This window comes from Astatotilapia calliptera, chromosome 3, assembly GCF_964374335.1.
Source record: "Astatotilapia calliptera chromosome 3, fAstCal68.1, whole genome shotgun sequence".
NCBI lineage: Eukaryota > Metazoa > Chordata > Actinopteri > Cichliformes > Cichlidae > Astatotilapia > Astatotilapia calliptera.
In genome coordinates, this window is record NC_137424.1 from 55838206 (window position 1) to 55860426 (window position 22221).

Here is a 22221-nt window from a genome sequence, read left to right on the forward strand (position 1 = left end):
GGTGAAGTGTCTTGCCCAAGGACACAACGACCGAGACTGTCCGAGCCAGGGCTCGAACTGGCAACCTTCCGATTACAAGGCGAACTCCTAACTCTTGAGCCACAATCGCCCCATGTTAGTACTACAGACATGTTATTAAATCCAGTCCGAGCAGAAATATGAACAAAGTTGAAGTGATCGTTTGTCTAACTTCTTGAGCAACTTGTTACGTGAGTGTAGACAAATATTGTGGACATGAAAGCTGATTATTTGCACAAAACTTCATCTTTGTTAGAAATATTTAACCTCATTTGTTATATTTCCATCAGTATAACATTTCTGCAGCTGACATACTCTAATGAAACACTAGTTCATGTTAAAGGCGAGGGAAACTAGTGAAGGTTTACTGGAACGAAACAGAATAAAATAAAGAGCTTTTCACATCAAGTTCAGTTCAATAAATAATGAACTTTTTAAAAATATGTTGGGCTGAATAAAGGTGATCTCACCTTGGCTACGATTATATTTAGTTGTGTGTTAACAAGAAGAAAAGAAAAGATGAGTTCCTCATTTTTATTATGTTTTAGCATCCTGCTATTTCTTAGATTTGTTTAGAAAGTTGTATTGATTTTATTCTGTATGAGTCCCTGAGATGAATGATTGTGTACCTTCAAAAACAAAATAATTGATAGAGACTTTTAGGTTACTGATGTAACCTAAAATGCAGGTTGTTCCTGAAAGCTTTAATCTAATAAATAAACATATTAGTCCTTCTTCTGAAAGTCAGATTTTTTACATTTATTACAATCAGTAAAATTAAATTTTTTAAATTTTTGCTGTATTTGTCAGCTGACCAGAGTCAATTCTCCTGCTGAGGTAATACCTCTAAGTTCATGTGAACAGTATTTGAAACAGGTCTGCTTGTAATGTTTCATTTAGCTTTTCTAATTGCATAAATGCTGTATAGCAGAAAGGATCAGTTATTGCTGTTAGTGGAACTTTGAGGAGGAACTATATGCTTTTGTCACATTGCCTTTTGTATTTGACTGGAATGCAGACTGCATTTTTTTTTACATCCAAGGTTACATCGCAGTCAACTTTCCTACAAACACATCACCCACCTGTGTGAATCATTCCACCATTCTTACATTAGTTACAACTGCATACCCTTCATAATGATTAGTCTATTTTTACCTTCTTTAGCTTTTATACTTTCATGCTTGTTTTTTTAAATTTTTCATTTACCTTATGTTTTTATTTATTTGTTTTGTACTATTGTAAGGTGACCTTGAGGGTCTTGAAAGGCACCTATAAATAAAATATATAGTTATTATTATACTATTACAGTCAAAAATAGTCCTTAGCTTTTCTTGAACTCTGTAGTTTACGAGTGCCAAACTCTTATTTATCCTTTCAGTATTAAACAAAATAAACAGCTAAAAGCTCCAGTCGATCAAACGGAGTTTCAAAATGGTTGTCTGAAATGATGTCATGTTTTTGTACTTTCAGTCATTTTTGCAGTAAACCCGGTGCAGAGAACAGAATGAGGAAAGAGAAACATGTGAGGCTGACTGGCTTTAAGACCCCAATTTTAATGTCATGTTACGTCATTTTTATTTTTTTAATTTTTTTTAGCTAATTTGAGGAGGTATAGAGACATGGCACAGAGCCTTTTGAATATTCTGGACAGTCATGGAATGAACATGAGGAGGGGGGAAATGGGAACCTAAATGAATGGGGACATTACACATGACTAACAGCAGAGACCAAATAAAACAGTAGGAGGGAAACATGCAAACAAGAGGAGATGATGGGAGACAAAGACATCACTAAAACACACAAAAGGCAAGGGAGACTTAAACACAGGGGACTTGAGATACTCGCTCACTGGAGACATGACACCATAACCAACATAGTGGGGAAGACACAGTGTGGCGGAGGTGTGGTCTCTGGCCTGCTGCAGTGGAGGAGTGACGCAGTGAGCTCGCAGAGCTGACAAGATAGGTGTGTGGCATGGAGTGTGTTGTGTTGGGCTCTTGAATAAAACTCCTGCTCAAGCAATAACGTGGAGCAACAACAATCTTTTAATATAGCTTCTTCTCGTGGCTGTTTACATACCCCCAATTTCCTGTTTAGTGGGTAAGTACTGCCGCCTAGTGGCACATGCATGTGCATCAATATAGATTACACCACAGAGTGAGGAGTAGGGATGGGTACTGGTATCGGTTCTGACATAAACGGTAGTAACCAGACCGAAAAGCAGCGCACATTTCGGTGCTTTATTTCGGTGCTTTTTTTTTTCTTGAGGTGTCATACACTTTGGATTCCAGCCAATCATTTTACCTTTCCTTCTTTTTCTTTTTTTTTGCCTGTCCCATTTGGCTCATTTTACCTTTCCAAGGATAGTAGGCGGGCCCAGGTAAGTACCTTCTTTTAGAGCAGAGCTACAGATTAAAAATGCCCAAGGCAAAGCGGCCAAAAGTCTTCCTGTACTTCACAGCAAAAGATGCAAACTCAGCAGCCTGCAACAAGTGCTTTAAGCTGATACTGTGCAAAGGAGGTAACACCTCGAATCTGATGAAACACCTGGCGATGCATAAAAGTCGAGAAATGCACCATATTTGATAGCTTTCTGCAAGACTGAGCACCAAACACATCTACTGCAGGTGTGGTGCCTGTTATCGGACCCAGAGTTAGCAACATCCCCCAAGAACCTGAAGAGGAGGGTCCTGGCCCCTAGCCCTGCCAGTGTAGCAGAAATGATGACGGATGATGATGATTGCAGCAGCCGTTCTTCTCTGGGTGAGTAGCTTAATGTTGTTCGTGTGTAATTTACGTTGAGTAGGCTAACCACGTTATTACATTAATGCACGTAAGGTGAACTAGCAAACACCGTCGTAGTTACATGCAGCTTCCTGTTTGATAGAGTAATACCATATATACCCTAGAGCTGCAAAAAAGGCTAACATTGTTATCTTTTTACAAAAAAAAAAAAACTAAACATGAGAGGTTTTAGGATAAAGTTTTCTGTTTTCCATTGTTGAAGCACTACTTCCAACTAAAGGAGGTATGTTGTATCAACAGAAAAGGCTAACTTGGTTATCATTTTCAGAAAAAAAGAGACTTCTAAAAATAAAAACACAAGAGGTTTTTGGACAAAGTTTGTGTTATCTATTTAAGCACTGGAACCATTTCAAAAGTACCGGTCTGGCACCGGTATCGGATAAAACCTAAACAATACCCATCCCTAGTGAGGAGTGTCTGCGTTCTGCGTCGATCATGGCCGAAACCGCACTTCTATTGCCAATAATAAATTAAGGATAAATTAAGGACAATTCCTCTCACTTTCGAGAGTGTGTGTGTGTGTGCATGTTACAGGGTCCTGCGTCAGACACAGACATGGGAAGAACCTAGACAGACATGAACTAAATAGGGAACAGAACTCAATATCAACAGAACTATCTGAAAATTAAGTTATATAAAATAGAAGACAATAATACAAAAGGGCATGGCACTCAAAATGCTGAGTCAAAAGACCCATAACCATGACAAGGGATGCCATTAAATATCACATGTGGCACAGTTGCATCACATTTAAGCACTATTAAATTCACAACAAATGTGATACATGTTCCTTTTTATTTACAGACATACTGAAGTGATGCAAGTGATCCTCTAAAATAAACAACCTAGAAAGGACTTAGTACCTAAGAGATGGTCATACTGGTTTCTGAGTAAACTCATCATGTGTACTCAAGGTGCTTTTTTCATTCTTAGTTCTGCTGGATCCTGAGCAAGCAACTAGATCTGCATTTTAGTAACAGAGCTTCACGAAAAAGAGGAAGAAATAAAGAAACAAAGGTAGGAAGAAAATAGGTCCAGCTGACCCAAAAATCTCTACACAGAGAAGAGTTTTTCTGTTTGTTTTTTTGTTATTGTGTTACGCTATAAAGTAAATGTTTAATCAGAGACTGTAAAACACGACACGACTGAGTCCAACAGTTAAATAGTTTGTACACTTTGTGTGTATCGCAGTTTTTACTGACATTTAGCACTAGCATTGAGCTGCACCTTCGTCTTCATGTGAAACATTCAAACTTGTGTCTGTTCCTCCAGCTGAACATTAAATCATTTAGAAATCAGACTTCTTTTAGTTTGTTGATCTAATGCGAAGGTTTAACTGAATATGCACAAAAGGAAGCTGCACTTTGAGTCCCTTCAATGTAAACAATATTTCTGCTATTATATTAATATCATTATTGTCATTATTATGATGCACCTATTATTAGTATTATTATAATGTTGTTCTTGTTTAGGTACAGACACTGACAAAAACAAGTGATAATCTGTCCCAGAAAGTTGATTGTGGACGTAGTGTTTTCAGTGGGAGAAATGTTTTGTCACTCATTCAAGTGATCAACGGTGATGACAACTGGCATATTAATGATCAAGGAACTAACCTCATAGTCCATTGTTAGTCAGAGGTGCTAGTTTCAGTCATTGTGTAAATGTACTCTTCATAAGGTTGAGGAACTGCCTTAACTCTGTTGAATGCGGAGTTCACTGGAGCTTCACAGGCACTGCAATCCTCTTCCACTTCTTCATGATGACATCATGGAGCTGGTGGAGGTTAGAGACCTTGCGCTCTTCCACCTTCCATTTGAGGATGCCCAAAAGATGTGCAATAGAGTTTTAGTCTGGAGACATGCTTAGCCAGTCCAGTACTTTTACCCTCGGTTTATTTTTTAAAAGGCAGCGGAAATTTTGGAGGTGTGTTTTTGGATTACTATCATGTTGGAATACTGCCCTGTGGCCCAGTTTCTGAAGGGGAGGGATCATGCTTTGCTTGAGTATGTCACATGTTACAATTCAAGGTTCCCTCAATTAACTGTAACTCCCTAGTGCCAGCAGCACTCATGCAGCCCCATACAATGACATCCTACCACCATGCTTGACTGTAGGCCAGACACAGTTGTCTTTGGGATTGGGGGCCTATGGCCTAGTCCATCTTTATGTAGATCAGGAGTCCCCAATCCCAATCCAAGAGGGCCGGTGTCCCTGCAGGTTTTAGATGTGCCCTTGATCCATCACAGCTGATTTGAATGGATAAATTACCTTCTTGACATGTCCTGAAGTTCTCCAGAGGCCTGGGCATGAACTAATCATGTGATTCAGGTGTGTTGACCCAGGGTGATATCTAAAACCTGCAGGGACACAGGCCCTCATGGACTGGGATTGGGGACGCCTGATGTAGATCAACAATTCTTTTTCAGATTCTCAGAGAATTCTTTGCCACGATGCGCCATGTTAAACTTCCAGTGACCAGTATTAGAGAGTTTGAGAGCAATAACACAAAATTTAACACACTTGTTTCCCATTTGCACCTGAGACCTGGTAACACTAACGAGTCACATGACACCAAAAAGGGAAAATGGCTAATTGGGCACAATTTGGACATTTTAACTTAGGTTTTAGTCACTTTTGTTGCCAGCAGTTTAGGCAAAAAATGGCTGCATGTTTAGTTATTTTGAGGTGACATCAAATTTACACTGTTATACAAGCTGTGCACTGACTTTTTTACATTGTATCAAAGTGTCATATCTTCAATGTTGTCCCATGAAAAGATATAACAAAATATTGACAAAAATGTGAGGGATGTACTCACTTTTGTGAGATACTGTATAATTTTTTGTGAAATTTTAAGGAGGCTTGAAACATGACCACTGTGCACGTAACCTTGATGTTCTTTTAAAACTATGTGTTTTACCTGATTTATTTTTAAGTTGGACAATGTTCTGCTTTGTTACCTGTGATGTCTGATAATAATATACAACACTGATATTTTTTTACAGGTCAGTGTCTCACTGTAATGTACCCAGTAAGTTTAACAGGAAAACTTCCTCCTCACATGTTTTTTCACCTTTGCATAAAATTTTGTTAGAGACAAGTCCAAGAAAAGGCAAAGGTAAAAATATAAAAAAAACAGGTTAAAAAAGATATGAAAGATAAAAACACTACACACTGATGTCAAGAGAGGGTTTTAAATGCTGTAGCTCAACACATGTACAGAATAACAATTATTAGCTGCACAGAAACAGTGGCAGGATATATTTTGTGTTTTTTAAGCAGAAGAAAAAATTTATTCTAAAAAAAAGTGAAATACTTTAGAGTTGTTAATGTTATCCTCTGATAATCCTCTAAATGTGAACTGAGTTATTTACAGACAACTCAGTAGATGATTTCTCTCTAAAGAAAAACAAGAGAAATACATTGTGAAGACAACGATTTTATTTACACTGAAGTGTGTTTATAGACGAAGGTGAAAGTATTCATGTAGTTTTGGTCAGTCAGTGTAATAATCAGCATAATGAACAGGATCAGATGTTGTAATGAGTGAATGAAGTCAGACTGTAGATTTTTCTTCTTCTAGCTGTACTGACTGACCTTTGACCTCATGTGTTGATGACTCTTCACCTCCATCTCCTCTCACAGGGAGAAGATGATCTGCAGGATCCTGCTGCTCATCATCCTCACCTCATGTGTCTCTGGTTAGTTTACAGCTTCACTTTATGAACTCCAAATAAAGCTCAACAACAGATTTGTTCCAGTTCTCAGTGTGTCTGCTCCTCTCTTTCCCTCTCTGTCTCCTCAACAGGATCATTTGTAGTCAATGTGACACAGACCTGCTATCAGGCAGAGGAGAACCACAACATCACACTGGAGTGGACGTTCACCACCAAACCTGACAGATCCACCAAAACTCTCAACATCCTCTGTGAACTCTTTATCAATGATAAACTCTCAGTCCTGCATCATGTCCATGAAGGTGTTGAGGTGTCAGAGTCTCAGGATGAAAAGTTTTCAGGACGAGTCCAGAGTGACAAAGACGCCCTCAGAGAAGGACGAATCAGACTGCAGCTGTCCAGACTCAGGACTGATGACTCGGGTCTGTACCTGTGTGAGGTCAACACTGATTATGGCTTCGGTGTTGGAAGATGTCGACTCAACGTAACTGGTAAGTTTATCATGATTAATATTAATATTATTATTACCATTATTTATTTACTAATTTATTTCTATATCACTGAGAGACTTGAATGAGTCCTGCTGAGAACTGTGGGTTTTTTTTAAGTCCAGATCATGAACACGAGCAAGTGTCAACAATTACATTTTATGCTTTTTTACAGCAGCTGCTGATCAGCTCCAACCACCGAGACCAACTCTGAGTTCAAGAGAAGAGAGTCGGGAAAGAACCTCAGTTTATATTGTACTGGGACTGACAGCAACAGCTCTAATGTGTGTCAGTCTGGCTGCTGTCAATCATTCTGTATTAAGGAAAAACAAAAAAAGAAAAGAACGAAGAAAAGAAACATTGGGTCTCCAGAGCTTTTTGGTAAGACATAATTAACCAGCAGATTCTCTTCATTTAACATCTGTTCAAGAGCCAGAAGATAAGGTAGTGCTATAAATGTAACATTTACATGTGACAGAGTTTAAATTAATAGAAATGTAATGATCAGTGTTGCTGTACATACTGCTTTTCTTCTGAAAATGATGACTTTCTTTCATTGTGCTGCTTCATTTTGTAAATTATTGTGTTTATGAGAAAATTGTTTCTGAGTTTCTTTGTCTAAATCTTTTTTTCAAAGCACCATACGTTTTCAAACATCTATTAACAAAGAAAAAACACACTTTACTGGCATCAGTTCTGTAAAGGACACATGTTCAGACCAAGTGAAAGACAAAAGATTCAATTCCAACAAGTCTAAACACTATATATCTCTGAGAAAACTGCAACTTTGAATTTCACAATACATGCTGATGACATTGTGCTCAAATTTAACCAATAAGCTACACTATTATAATTAGGGGTGGACGATATAAACGATATACAATAGAAACAATATAAATTTGGCCAACGATAGAGATTTTGACTATACCGCTCTATCGCGATAGCGCATGTTGATGATGTCATCAAGCTGCGCCTGTTTTGGTCGAAAGCATCGCAGCGGCTACAACCATTATCATCTGCAAATTATGCTGACAGTCATAGCAAAGAGATGAAGCACTTTTGAAATATGGGGAAAGCCAAAAACTGCGCTTCCTCCACTTCCGTAACATTCATTCATTAATGTTGAATTCTCTCGCAGCGGCTCTATTCCCATGTTGTTGCAGTATATTAATAACTAACCTTGTATTGTGGATGAATAATCTCAGTTGTTCTCCTGACTGAAGTTTGCCCCGTGTATAGCATCCTGTTATGCAATTGCATTTGTCCCTGACCACCAGAATCCCTCACGTTAAATTTTAATGAGTGGAAAAAAAAGTTGGCGTTCATCCTCCAGCTTCACTGTGCTAATGTTATGCTAACATAGCTGTGTCGCTAGCAATCACATAGCACAACATTATATACCAGGTAGTCCAACTTCAGTAACCCCTCAAACGCCACTGCTGTTTAGTTTTCTGTCTTCGATTTTTGAAAAAATGAAAGGATTTTAAGTGTGCCTTATAGTGTGGAAAATACGTTATACAGAAGAAAAGAATATATCGCGATATATATCGTTACCGCACATGCTTCAAATTATATCGCGATATGAATTTTAGGCCATATCGCCCAGCCCTAATTATAAGATTAGTAAGGTTAACTTTAACAGTAAATATGATAACAGTTATGTTTACATTTAGATTTATGTTTCTAACAAAGTAAATAATTTCACAGAGTCAGAGAACTTTAAAACATTGTGAGGTTTTCAAAGCTAAAAAAAAAGAAATGACACAAAACCTGGGAATAAAGTATCATGGTTGGCTGTGTGGCAAGCAGGCAAGCAGGAGTGGTGGACCCAAAATGCAGGACTCAGACTCGAGGTATGAACTCAAAATACTCAGCTTTATTTGCTGGCACAGGAAAACAAGCATACAAAGCAAACTAAACTAAACTGGGAAACAACATAGACTCACAGGAAAAGATCCACACAACATGAGGGTGAACTGACATTAACGACACAACAACAAGAACTAACTGACAGGGACTAAAATACACTGGCAGGCACATAAGGAAACGAGGAACAGGTGGGCACACAGCTGGGACTCATTAGGCTAGTAAGGACAAGGAAGTAAAACAGAATACACTATGAGACAAGACCTTCAAAATAAAACAGGAACTCCACAGGCAGAATTCAGAGACAATACTAACACAGTACAGAGGAAACAGGAGGAACATGAGGGCAGAACTAAACCTAAGAACTAGAAATCACAACCCAGAAGGACAAGAAATCTAGAAAAGCAAAACAGAACCCAATAAACAATAATATAGAATCAAAACACTGGGCCACAGGCCCAGGACTGTGACATAAAGATTGTCACAACAGTTTCGCCACTTCCTCCTTTTCCTCTTTTCAGACTCTACTCTTTTTTTAAGTGTCCACCAGGTGTACTCACAATTTTCCTATCTGCTGTCATTACCGCCCATCCACTCTCTATTTGATATTCCTCACATCCAAGGGCGTAGATTTGGTTTTGACATTGGTGGGGACGGATGATTCAACCACCAAACCCTGCCCTGTTTCTTTTTTTTTTTCCTATTTGTCTTTGCTTCTTGATAAAAAGAGGAGAAATATGCTTGCCTACATATGCTATTCTACATGCTTTTAAAACATTTAAAATTACAATTCAAAATTATAATAGTTTTATATGTGAATTATATAATGTTGAATTACTATTAAACAAATGACTGACTAAGTATTTAGACTTTAGTTTACTTCAGCCATATTCCATATAAATCAGGTATACAAAAATACAAATAGCTTCAAATACAGTCATGACAATAAAAGAATATGACTTTAAGGACTTAACAACATTACTTCAGTTATAGGACACCAATATCTCTTATAAATTAGCATTAAGGGAACACTGAATGACCTGGTGGGTTTTATCCATAAAACTAATCATCTAAAATTACCTCAATTCATACTTATGTGCGATCTCATTACCACAAATTAATCGATAGAAAATCGCGATCTCAATCAGAGGCGGAGCCAGACATTTGAAACAGGCTTAAGCTTAGCCCTAAAGGGTAGTATGCATGTGGGATTTTTTTATTTTTTTTATTTTTTATTTTTTTGGGGGGGGGGGGGGGGGTAGAAATGACTGAAAGATTGATAGGCTCTGTTTTGAGTTTTGTTCAAAAAAGAATGACTTCATATAGGGAGAAATATATATCACATGTGCAGGACACCTTAAACTAGTTTTTTAATTAAGCAGCAAGGCAGAACAAGGTCAGGGCTGTATCAAGACACGAGGACTACACCCCAATTCAACCAGACCCAAAACTGATCCAGAATTAAAACAGGACTACAACAGTTCAAAATCAGGACTACTGAGGATTTAACAAAAACAGAACCAGAATCAGAACTAGATGATAGTAGCACTAAAAATCATCATAGACTTGCGCTACACTTATTTTTTTAATTCTACCAAAGTACACTATTTAGATTGAGAAAGGTTTATATAATTATTTAGCCTTGTTGTGCAAACAAGCCTGCATAACTTAATAAATATAGAATTTGAAAAATAGCAAACCTAAAAAGAAACACTAGGTACAAGATACATGAGTACCTATGATACGGTGATACTTTTGGTAAACAACCATTTGACTAACATGTGTGTCTCACCTGCTCTTGTTCCACCTCTGATCTGTCCTCATTCTCCATCTCCATCTCTCTTCCTCTCTCTCCCTCTTTGTGCTGACAATCATCAAATATACAGATATTTACAAACTCTTCAGATCAAAACACAAACACTTTTTTAATTGTAACATCAAATCAGACTAAATGTTTATTTTTTTAGATTGCTAAATATAAAAAACATATTTGTTAACTTTAAGAGTAAAGAGAGAAACTGTCTGTATTTCTTAATTATAAATGGCACCAAATTGTATTCAAAACTGAGCCACACTTATGGAGCTCCACAGTTCTTTTCCTGTTGTTTTGGTTGACATCTCTTGATTTTCCCATGTCAAAGAAACAGGATCTGTGTTTTGCCTTATATGCATCCACAGCTGTGCCACCAATTTACTCACATGGACTCTACTAACCTATCAGAAGCTTCTTCAGCTCAGAATGGAATCGTCTGGAGTTTTCTTATTAATTAACAATAAACTTAGTGTACATGTACTCCTAGATTTGATCAAAGTGATAAAAAATAGACAGATCTGTCTCTCTTTATTCTGACATTTAACTAATTCAAAATATATTTCAATATTTATCTATAACAAAAGTTTACTCTAAATTGATGTTGTACAGTAAAAATATTTTATGTTTTCCCCCTAAAGTGTAAATATCTGGTTACAAATGTGAATATCCTGCTGTGTACTGAAATCCCTCCTGTTTTGCATAGAAATATACTGAACAACATACAAAGCATAATATATAAAATAACATTTACCTGAGTTTTTTCTTTGAAAGAAGCCTCTAATGTCCATTCTTATATTTCAGTACATAACTGAAACCGATTTAGTCGGGGAGGGTAAGAACTGAAAATATGAAATAAACACACGTAAGCTAAGACTCTCTAAAAAAATAGCATTTGTTCGGCTTTTCATTTCGCCATTTGTTGATTCACTTGAAGAGCAAGTAACGTCATATTGGTCAAGTGATCAGTTTGATATCAATCTTTAGTGATACACCGTCATATTTACATTATTTGCACGGTATGAATGATTTGCTTTGGTACCTGGTCAAACTTAAGCTCTCCTTAGTATGGCTGGCTCCGTTTCTCCAACAGCGCACTCACAGGCGGCAGCTGCCCCGCCCCCTCGCTCAGTCGCTTAGTGCCTTAGCTCGGATCATACCAATATCAAGGGGGATTCAAGCACAGCCGTAAATTCCCACAGTGTGCACTATGGTCGTGTCCAAATTCATGGGCTGCATCCTCCTGAGGACCCGGCCTTCGCGGTCTACGTGGGCCGGGTCCTCAGAAGGTCGGGTAGGCCGGAAGTAAACGGCCGTGAAATTGGACGGTCTAGCCTTCTGATTAGCGTCACCGCTGTCTCAGTGGAGTTTAATAAACTCGGTCGTCTGCTCCTTGCTATCTAAAATATAACAGGACACTGGCGTAAATTCTCGACTGTCTCATACTTCTGTTTAATCAGTTTTCTGTTTGACGTTTAGTCAGCTGTGTAAAAACCAAGGAGGAGGGGGATTAATAAAGTTTTATTTTATCTAATCTTATCTAATAACTTTAATCTCAGCCAAACCGATTTACTCACGAACAAACAAAACACTGAAAAAAGCCCAACAATAACATTTTTAGGTTGTCTAAGTGAATTATATATTACATTTAACCCGAGCAGCGAAAGTCCGCGGTGATCTGAAAATGATGTGCCGGGAGTTGTGCCGTTCTCGGCCGCATCAGTAACCCTCGAGCTCCCGGCTAGCTGTCGAGCTGGTGGGTAGCAGACGTCTCCGAAAACGTCGAAGCACTTTTGCAAATATGCGATATCTTGATAAACCGAGCAGATATTTGATGTTTACACAACTACTTCCTCGCCTGAAAATATGTTAAAAGTTTATTTTGTGACCCAGAAAGATTAGTATGAGTAATTTTAAAACTTAGTATCGGCCATTGTTGGAAACTGGAATTTGGCTGGGCCGCGCTATGAATTCTGGGATATGGTAGGCCACGAAGGACACACCCGACCCATCCTTAAAATTCGGGGAAAAGGAGGACGCATTTGTCGGCTACATTCGGAGGAGTCTACGAATTTGGACAGCCTTCGGCGCGTCGCTGTGACGTAATCGGTCTACAAATGCGGCCTCAGGAGGATGCAGCCCATGAATTTGGACACGACCTACGTGCTTCGAATATTGTGTGTACTTTTTGTTTTATGCAGTTGTCAGCCAGGCATCTAACTATGAAAAAAATACACTCCAAAAGACCCCGGACTTCTGACAAAACAACCCGGGCTTAAGCCCAGTAATGCTGGGCTTACACTGTGCGATTTTTGGCCCATTTTGAGCCGATTTTTGAGTCGTGCGACCGTTTTGGCGATCGGCCTGATTTTGGCCTTCATCGTGCGTCGTGCATCGTGTAGTATACGTGGGGTAACGAGACGCGATTAACACCTCACGACCAGCTCCCGATCATCAATCGCTTGGTCGTGAGGGTGTCACCGCAGTTTGTCACACTGCGCACGCGCAAACACAAATGTCAGTGAAAAAGACGGCGCAGCACGGCAGTGCAGCGTGTGATCTGGACACAAGCGATGGAGGTACAACTTGTAGAACTTTGGAAAGCTCATCCGAGCCTTTTCGATGTGGCCTCACAAAATTATCACGACCACAACAACCGTGAAAATAGTTGGATTTACATTGCTGCTCAATCACAGCTGCCTGATCAATGTTTTTCATTAGCAATTTAGCAAAGTTGATGATGGCAGTGTGCGTGTCTGTGTGAGTGAAAGACGGAGAGGGAGAGTGAGCGACAGAATTTCTGTTATAACCTTCATTTTATGGACGCACAGTGTGAGCACTCAGGTCGCATCAGAGCATCGGGCCGTATAGTGTGAGACCCTGCATCGTGACCTATGAACTTCTAACCCCTGCGAGTCAATCGTGCAGTTTGAGCAGGAGCTGAATCGCGCGACTGAAAAAATCGCACAGTGTAAGCCCAGCATAAGCCACTCCCACGCTCCGCCCCTGATCTCAATTCATACTTATGTGCGATCTCATTTCCAAATGACAACGATTTTAAAAAAAAGACGAGGACGATTGTACCGGATTTTGATCCGGACGTAATCTGCATGAAAACAAGCACTCACTATTCCTGCTCAACAAATGACAAGGGCGGAGCCTTGTACCACGTGATACAGAAGCTGGCTGCTAAAATTGGCAGGGAAAAAACAACGGAGAGCACGTCAGGGATGATGAGAAAGTGACAGGAGAAAATCCGTCCCGGACAACCACCCAAACATCAATAACGGGAACCTTATACAGCGCTTCCCTATACCCGTCAAACTCCCGCAGGCACAAAGAAATTACGGAGGCTATCACTTATCACCTGACCAAAGATATGGCTCCCATCAACACTGTGCAAAACGAGGGATTTAGGAAAATGACCAACACCCTAGACAAACGCTACACAGTGCCGTCCCGCAACTATTTTTCTATTGTTGCACTACCTGCTCTATACATGCAGTGTCGAGCAACGGTGGAGACGGAATTTAAAGCAGTACAACATTTTGCGGCAACAACAAAACGTGAGACATTTGTTGTTTTTATGTTTATTTATTGTTTTTATGTTCAGTCTAAACTATACGAAATTGATGTGCAGTTAATAAGTGCAATAAATATTTATACTGGAAAAGAAAATCGTGATCTCAATTCTAAGCAAAAAAATCGTAAATCTCATTTTATGCAAAATCGTGCAGCCCTACCACAAAGCAAGGCTGGACTGGGACAAAAAATCGGCCCGGGCATTTTGACTAGAGACCGGCCCACCAGGATAAAGATTGAAAATGTGACGTCATTCAGGGGTAAAACCGCAAAGGATTCTGGGAACTTGTGGCAAGAGGTACTAGCGCACGCAGGCTTTCAATTGAACTCAGTTACACAGCGATAAAAAGAAACACAAAAAATGGCAAGAAGCTGTTGTATTATTAACTGCAACAGCCGGTCGCATGACAGCCACGGAAAGCCGACGGGTAAAGAGATCGTTTTTTTTTTTTATCAGATTACGTCGTTGAAGAGAAATTTTTTAAGCCATGTTTCCGAAGTAAGCCGACGGATGGTCTGGATATACCAAATATAATGTCTCAGAACACTCCAGCTCACATGTTAGTCTGCTCCAAGCATTCCCACAAAGGTCAGTCTTCTGTTGTAGTTAATACGTCATTTTTCTTAACATAATTGGTGATATAGGTTACAAGCAAGTCTGGCGCTGAACAGAAATTGTTGCACTATGCTCCTTTATTTATTGTGCATAAATAGTGAATTGTCCTGACACAATATTGTGTTTCGCTTCTGTTATTACCATGGTACATTGACAAAAACATATACTTTTATTCACAGGATAAAACAGTTGTTTTGTATCACTAATTGTCCAGTACGATTACAGCATACAATATCATTGTCACTGCTACATTTCTGTAATGAACCAGAAATTATTTCCACTACTAATTAATTACCGTTGAGCTTAAAGGTCCTATTAATAAACGGTTAACGAATGTGTATCTATGACGACGATTTGTGAGACTGGTAAACTTACCTTTGTTCGTACGATGGTCTTTACTTTCTACACGGTGCATTTCAAGGTCCTCTACCCATCCGCCGGTAAACTGTACCTGGGCTTGTTGCAGTGACCTGAAGTTACTAAACTTCACGAGTGTATGCACTCACTCCAAGAACCGTATAATTATAAATCTGAGCGTGGTGAAAGTTGGGCAGCACGCTAACGTCCTTTGTCCACTCTGTGTGCTCGTACGGGTATAACCCTTTCACTCCTTTGATTTTTTCCTCGTATCTTTTCTTTGTCTTTTCGTCGAGTCTGTCTTTGTACGGACCGGCATTGTTCTCCTTTTGTTTTGTACATTCCTTTTTTGTGCGGCAAAGAAAAAACAAGAAGGTATTGGAACCGGAGAATGAACGTTTTGCGGTGCTGCAAATGCTTGCATTTGATGCGGTACTTGGATTGTTTTGCCACGAGTTCCCGGCATGCAATGCGCGAAAAATCACGTGATTGCTAAACAAGGGGGCGGGTGCATTCGGCCTCCTCGGCTGTAATTGGTCCAGCCCAGAGTCAATCATGACCAATTGGCCAATCCAACACCTTTCATTATATATACCCTTCCTAAAAATAAAAAAAATCCATCGGCCCATAAAAACAAAAAATCGCCAGCGGCCCACCGGGTATGCCCGGTATGGCCAGTCCAGCTATGCCACAAAGTAAAAGATCTCTCAGCAAAATGATACAACATCTTAGGCACACTATACAAACATTACTGATGAGTCACTCATCAGTAATGTTTGTAGGGTGAGTGTATTTTTAAAACAATTTGTGCAAACTGCACTACAAGATGGAATATTTGCAAAATCATGACTACCTCATGATATTTTGTCTCAAAAATTAACCCTATGAATATGTCAGTAACAGCCTCTGTAAACTGATGTCCTGGCTTGCTCGAGGCTGCCATTTTCTCTGACAGTTTCAATCAAAATTAGAAATGCTGCTCTGAGACTGAGAGAACTAATAGTGCTGCCAGTTGTGCAGTTAGTTTCCAAAACACGTTATTCATGGTTACATACAATTTTAGACTGATGTGGGCCAAAGCCTAGCATAGCCTGTAACATTATTATGACGGACACATTTTATGAGTAAACTTGAGTTTAAGTGACTAACAGGTTTCTTTGAAAAACACTTTCTTATATTCAGGTTCTTCCTTTTTGCTGCCATCCTCCTCACAGCGCAGGCTTGCTGCTGCTAAAATTAAACAGAGCTCCCTGAAAGGCACAGCCAATCACATTGGCCATATTTGTCACATGACGTAGGACTCCAGTAGAGAACGTAATTGAACTCTTTCTGCACCACTGGGTGAATGAGACGTTGACAGATGGGTTTTTTTTTTTTTTTTTTCATTTTTCTTTACTCGAAGAGATCTAATTATTGGTGGGGACAATTCAATAATCGGTGGACATTGGTGGGGACATGTCTCTTCAGTCCATGACAAATCTCTCTCTCACTGATTCTGCTGAACCTAAAATGACTGAAACATATTAAAGATGTTGTTTTCCCTCAAAGTGAGCCAAATGTTTATTTTATTTTTGAAGTGACAGAACAAAGTTATGCTCAATGTTCACTGCTCACATTTCACAGACCTCACCTGTATGTCTTTATATTGGCCTCACTGATTTCAGCCTTCTGCAAAATAGTCCCAGCTTCCTACTCCATCATGTCACAGTATCAGAATCAGTTAATCATAAACAAACAGAAGAAAAAAAATCAGCATATACTAAAAAAAAATTGTTACAACTAAAATGAATTTTTATACTCAAATCCAGAATATTGTGAGCTCTCTATCATCAACAAGAAGCATTTTCTATTTTATCCCAAGCCATTTTCTTTTACTTCGAGAAAGTGGTAAAGTCAGTCACACTTGTGCTTTTGTGTCTCAGTCTCTGTATTGGTGAGAGGCTTTCAGTGAAAACTTCTGCAATTTGTCCATCATCAGTAGTTCCACTGATCGGTCAACAATTCAACATCCCCACTGGCTGATTCAATTACATGTCCACATGAAGGCGACAAAGGTAAACACAAGAAAACAAAGTAACTCACTGACATATAAACATGCTGACAGCTCAAAAACCTGAAGCTGCTCAATTTTCTACCTTAAATCCAACACTCTAAAAGAGAGAAAAGACAAAGAAGTGCCACCTGTTGGTTTATGGTGGAAACAAACCATATTTCTGCTTTTGATTATTTTCTGAATGTTCATATAATTCTATACAGAATGATAAACACCGTGACACAATATTTAACGTTATAAATCTATTATAATTTATACAACTATAATTCATTTTAGCTGTATAAATCTATATTAGTTAAAAAATCACTATGTTGTATAGGCATAAAAGATATATATACAAACATATGGATAAAGTTTATTATTGTTTGCAGGATGATAATTAAAAACATTAAAGTTCAGCGTGCAAAAGTTTTAAAAAAATGAATCCTAAACACCCTGAACTCACAACTGCAGTCTGACAGTTTTTAAGAGATAATAAAACAAATAAGCAGAACACTTACCTTTCCCATAAGTGACAGTGTGATAAAAGTTTACTGTTGAAGTAATGAAGAATATAAACATGAAGAGGAGTTTCCTACACTGTTTTGTGGATCAGCTCTAGATTGTGGCTCATTATTCTCTTTCCACCAAATCCTCTAACAGTTTCATTTACATTGTTGATCAAACTGTTTCCACTTATTCATCTGATAAGCTCAAAGTTTTCCGACATCCAACCCTCGACTCTGTGTAGAAATCCTGTTATTTAGACAGTAAATAAATGAAAAGCAGCAGAGCAGCAGAGCTGCTGTCAGTCCACAGTAGAGGCCGATCCCACCTCGACTCTCTGTGTTTGATGCCTTAGGTTTTCTCGCAGATTCAGGAAAATCCCTCACTGCTGTAGAGACACAAACATCTGAGTCACTTATAAATAAATATTACACTAATACCACATTAAATAACTCACATCTCTAAGAAGGATCTTATTCGTCCAAAGAAGTGCCAAACTAGACATGTTTAAATTGCTCTCCTGAATCATCTCACCAGTGACGTTGAGTTTCACTGAGAGACTCATTCAAGTCTCTCAGTGATATAGAAATAAATTAGTAAATAAATAATGGTAATAATAATATTAATATTAATCATGATAAACTTACCAGTTACGTTGAGTCGACATCTTCCAACACCGAAGCCATAATCAGTGTTGACCTCACACAGGTACAGACCCGAGTCATCAGTCCTGAGTCTGGACAGTTGAAGTCTGATTCGTCCTTCTCTGAGGGCGTCTTTGTCACTCTGGACTCGTCCTGAAAACTTTTCATCCTGAGACTCTGACACTTCAACACCTTCATGAACATGATACAGGACTGAGACTTTATCACTGATGAAGAGTTCACAGAGGATGTTGAGAGTTTTGGTGGATCTGTCAGGTTTGGTGGTGAACGTCCACTCCAGTGTGATGTTGTGGTTCTCCTCTGCCTGATAGCAGGTCTGTGTCACATTGACTACAAATGATCCTGTTGAGGAGACAGAGAGGGAAAGAGAGGAGCAGACACACTGAGAACTGGAACAAATCTGTTGTTGAGCTTTATTTGGAGTTCATAAAGTGAAGCTGTAAACTAACCAGAGACACATGAGGTGAAGATGATGAGCAGCAGGATCCTGCAGATCATCTTCTCCCTGTGAGAGGAGACAGAGGCGAAGAGTCATCAACACATGAGGTCAAAGGTCAGTCAGTACAGCTAGAAGAAGGAAAATCTACAGTCTGACTTCATTTACTCATTACAACATCTGATCCTGTTCATGATCCTGATTATTACACTAACCGACCTACACTACATGACAATATGCTGTGTAAGAAATTAATAAATAAATGAATATTGATAAAATAAAGAAAACTCACAGGGAGGATGAAGACTTCATAGAGAAGTCAGCCTGTCAAGATGTGATCAGCTTCTTATCTTTCCTGTGAGTTCCAACATTCTTCTCTTTCTGACTATTACCCTTTCATTTTCATTTTCAATCAAATATGATATGTTTAGGGAAAATTGTTTGGGTTTAAATATTGGGTAATATTTATTCAAAACAGAGTCAAACATTATTTTCAACAAAAAAGACGTGACCTTGATGTAAGCAGAGTTTTCAAACTAAGCAGAGTTTCCTAACTTTTAGAAAATCTGTACCAGATTTTCTAAAAGTGTAAAATTATTAATAATTATTTAGATCCAAGAAACTGTCATTGTTAGGGTGAGTGCAGAGTTTTTTCCATAGAGCCAGTGGGTCCACTTCTGGGCAGAGTCGGTGCATTCCTACAGGAAGTCCACACCTGTTAGCAATTGAGCTTCCAGTACTTCCAGTACTTAGATTTTACCGCTCCTGATCTTGCAGAAATTTCTCGGGTGGGTTTTTTTTTCTGTTTTCACAGCTTAAGGAGATCTTGTTTCACCTGCATGGAGAACTCCAAATTGTCTGTTCACAGCAAACTTCCAAATGCAACCACCACACCTCAGGTCAACTCCAGCCATTTTATTTGCTTAATTGATAATGACATAAGGAAGGAACTGCACACACCTGCCCATGAAATACCCTTTTAATCAATGTCCAATTACTTTAGGTCCCTCGTAAAAAAAAAAAAGTGTGGCACATGTTAAGGAGCTGAAACTACTAAACCCTTCATCCAATTCGAATGTGGATACCCTCAAATTAAAGGCCATTATTTAACTATAATTGTAATATCTTTCAATAAACATGGAAAAAAACAAACCTTGTGTCAGTATTTAAATATATATGGGCTTGACTGATCAGAGTAGATCAGGATGACAATAATCCAGTTTTAACTCACAATTTCTTAGGTCAAGAAATGATTATAAACACAGAAAATAACATAAAAAATGAAATAAATACAGTTGGGTAGTCAAAAATGATGAGGTATTTTGGATAGTTACAGATTAAGGGGAGTCTTTGAAAAGGACTACACCACCTTCTGTTTCAGTTAGGGCCCAGGGTGACATACATATGTTTTGGTATTACTTGAGCATTTGCGATTAACTGTACAAGCTAAGTGGCAAAGGCCGAAGACAGCAAAGACTAGGCACACATGTTTTTTTGAAGGTGTCTTTAGGCAGCAACACCGGAATTCAACAAAAGTCAGCCATCTGTCCGTAAACAATACATGTGCTTCCTGAGCTCAGTTTTATATAAAAACATGGTGGTTCCTAATCAAGTTCTTTCCACATCAGCAGCTTACACCCTCCCTCCCAGAGCACATGCACATGCAGCAAAATATACTTAGAAAGGAAACTAAAAAAGACTCATTTAAGGCAGACCCAAAGACTATTCTTCCCTATCAGAAAGTAAAAGCAAACAAAAGACAATTTTCTAACCTAAACTTCTACCAAAAAAACATGAGATAAAGGGTTTCAACAAAGAGGGCTTCTCACTCCTACTGAACTGCTGCAGTGCTCAATATAATTTACAAGGAACATTTACAACAACTATGTATAAAAATGTCTTAGCGCAACACAAATACATCTTAATTAAAAATAGCTCACACTTTTCAAAAAGACTGCAGCTCATGATTCTCACATAAATGCTCAGAAGTACAAACAACTAGCTGCCTCTTTGTTGGGTGTAGAGGAGACAAGGAGAAGCCAGGTGGCTGCCAGTAGAAGTGGGCAGATTGATCCAAACCAATACTAGTAATGCTATTTGTTCTATGTACACCAGTATGATAATGATGAAGCAGTAGATTCAGTTAACGTGGTTTTATTAACCAGCAGAGCAGCACAGAACTTACATGCTTGGATTCAATAACCGAATGCACATACACCACTCAAAACATATACAGACCTACACGGAGGTACAGCAAGCGGATTAGGACAAAATACCAAACTGACAGCAGGTTATCTACACTATTGGATCGATCGTTAATTATTTCTTTGGAAAAATAAACCTAAAACATGCACTATGAAAAACGTCCGAACATTTTTCTGTGTTTTAGAGACTGAAAATTTTACATTTCAGGTCTCTAAAACCCCAGTTTCAAAACACATGAAAAGCTGAAAGGTGTGTTTTGTTGTGTTAACTGATTAATGTGGAAAGTAACAATCACAGTGATATAGTGGCGATTAAAATGTGTCCAGAATTTGCAAATTGAGAATTCATCTTCCAAGTCATGGCACACTACTCTCCCCCAAATAGCTGCTTGAATAACTTCAAATTATTGGTACTGATATCTGTATTTACTTGGAATTGGCTCAATACCAAAATTTGCAGTGTGTACTGTGTAGCTGTACTGTGAATGAGGGAAAGTTTGATTTTCGAATGTTTTTATTGAAATATAGATATTGAATGACAAGATATGTGTTCAAATAGCATCAATTAAGACACAACTTTAGTTTTTTATTTTTATATGATAATTCTTCATAATTAAACAATAAGAACAAGTGGACTGATGTCCTGTTCTGGTACTAATGGCTTAATGATTATAAACCCTTTCATATTTGATATTTCTGGCTGTCAGAGACGTTAAACAGATGGTGAGACTCCTTCCTTTTTCAGGGAGGCAAAGGAGGGAGGATCTGAGAGGTAAATCTCTAGGTGATGGCTAAGTGAAAAACAAAGGGGTCTCTCTCACTTTGAAGGAAAGGTTCCAAGGATGAATTGAACTTCGAGGTATAGAACTACATGATGTGCTGCAGAATTTTATTTGTTTCTGTGTTTCTGTGAGTGTATATAAGATATGAGGCAGCCATCGTTAGAGATCACTTTGGTGTTTGACCAGAGCGCTCTCTCATGTGATTAAACCAAATCAAAAGACGCTCATTAAGTGTTAACAGTTTATTTTAAAACTTCCACGACTAGAGATATTTGTAAAAACCAAATTAATCTTTTTGATCGTATTACCTCTATTTATGACATGCGCATGTGTAAAAGAAAACAATACTCCATCTCTCATTATTATTGTTCCT

At 38.5% G+C, this 22221-nt stretch overlaps 2 protein-coding genes across 7 annotated transcripts in view; one reads left to right on the plus strand and one right to left on the minus strand.

The window, feature by feature from the left end:
- LOC113018210 (uncharacterized) overlaps positions 1–7600 on the plus strand; it is a 47520-nt gene extending 39920 nt beyond the window's left edge. For 2 of the 4 annotated variants that reach the window (XM_080298593.1, XM_080298591.1), the window contains exons 3-4: positions 6635–6994; positions 7167–7600. In XM_080298593.1, coding sequence (XP_080154719.1) covers positions 6635–6994; positions 7167–7387 — 581 coding nt within the window. In that variant the 3' untranslated portion in view covers positions 7388–7600. Of the gene's footprint in view, positions 1–6402; positions 6528–6634; positions 6995–7166 lie in introns of those variants that run through there. The other 2 variants (XM_026161278.2, XM_080298592.1) reach the window with 2 other exon arrangements.
- LOC113018211 (uncharacterized) lies at positions 6803–20656 on the minus strand. Of its 3 annotated transcripts, none has more exons than XR_013906219.1 (4): positions 18409–18832; positions 11422–18149; positions 10650–10721; positions 6803–6933 (listed from the first exon to the last, which is right to left on the minus strand). XR_013906219.1 is itself a non-coding variant. In XM_080298606.1 (4 exons), exons 1-4 carry the CDS (start codon positions 19172–19174, stop codon positions 17968–17970), a joined length of 615 nt encoding a protein of 204 aa, XP_080154732.1. In that variant the 5' UTR covers positions 19175–20656; the 3' UTR covers positions 16588–17967. The 3 variants fall into 3 exon arrangements, 2 of the variants coding, with proteins under 2 accessions (XP_080154732.1, XP_080154731.1); XM_080298606.1 differs by lacking the exons at positions 6803–6933; positions 10650–10721 and adding exons at positions 18876–18931; positions 19155–20656 and having other exon boundaries at positions 16588–18146; positions 18409–18768; XM_080298605.1 differs by lacking the exons at positions 6803–6933; positions 10650–10721 and adding exons at positions 18876–18931; positions 19155–19263 and having other exon boundaries at positions 16588–18149; positions 18409–18768.
- Between the last annotated feature and the right edge of the window lie 1565 nt (positions 20657–22221).

What these genes read in the sequence shown, in the direction of transcription:
- LOC113018211 (XM_080298605.1), bottom strand. Translation starts at nt 19,174, where the DNA reads ATGAAGTCTTCATCCTCCCT. An exon ending in ATGAAGTCTTCATCCTCCCT is followed by an intron (nt 18,932 to 19,154) that starts GTGAGTTTTCTT and finishes CTCCTCTCACAG; the next exon opens with GGAGAAGATGATCTGCAGGA. An exon ending in ATGTCGACTCAACGTAACTG is followed by an intron (nt 18,150 to 18,408) that starts GTAAGTTTATCA and finishes GTGTCTCTACAG; the next exon opens with CAGTGAGGGATTTTCCTGAA.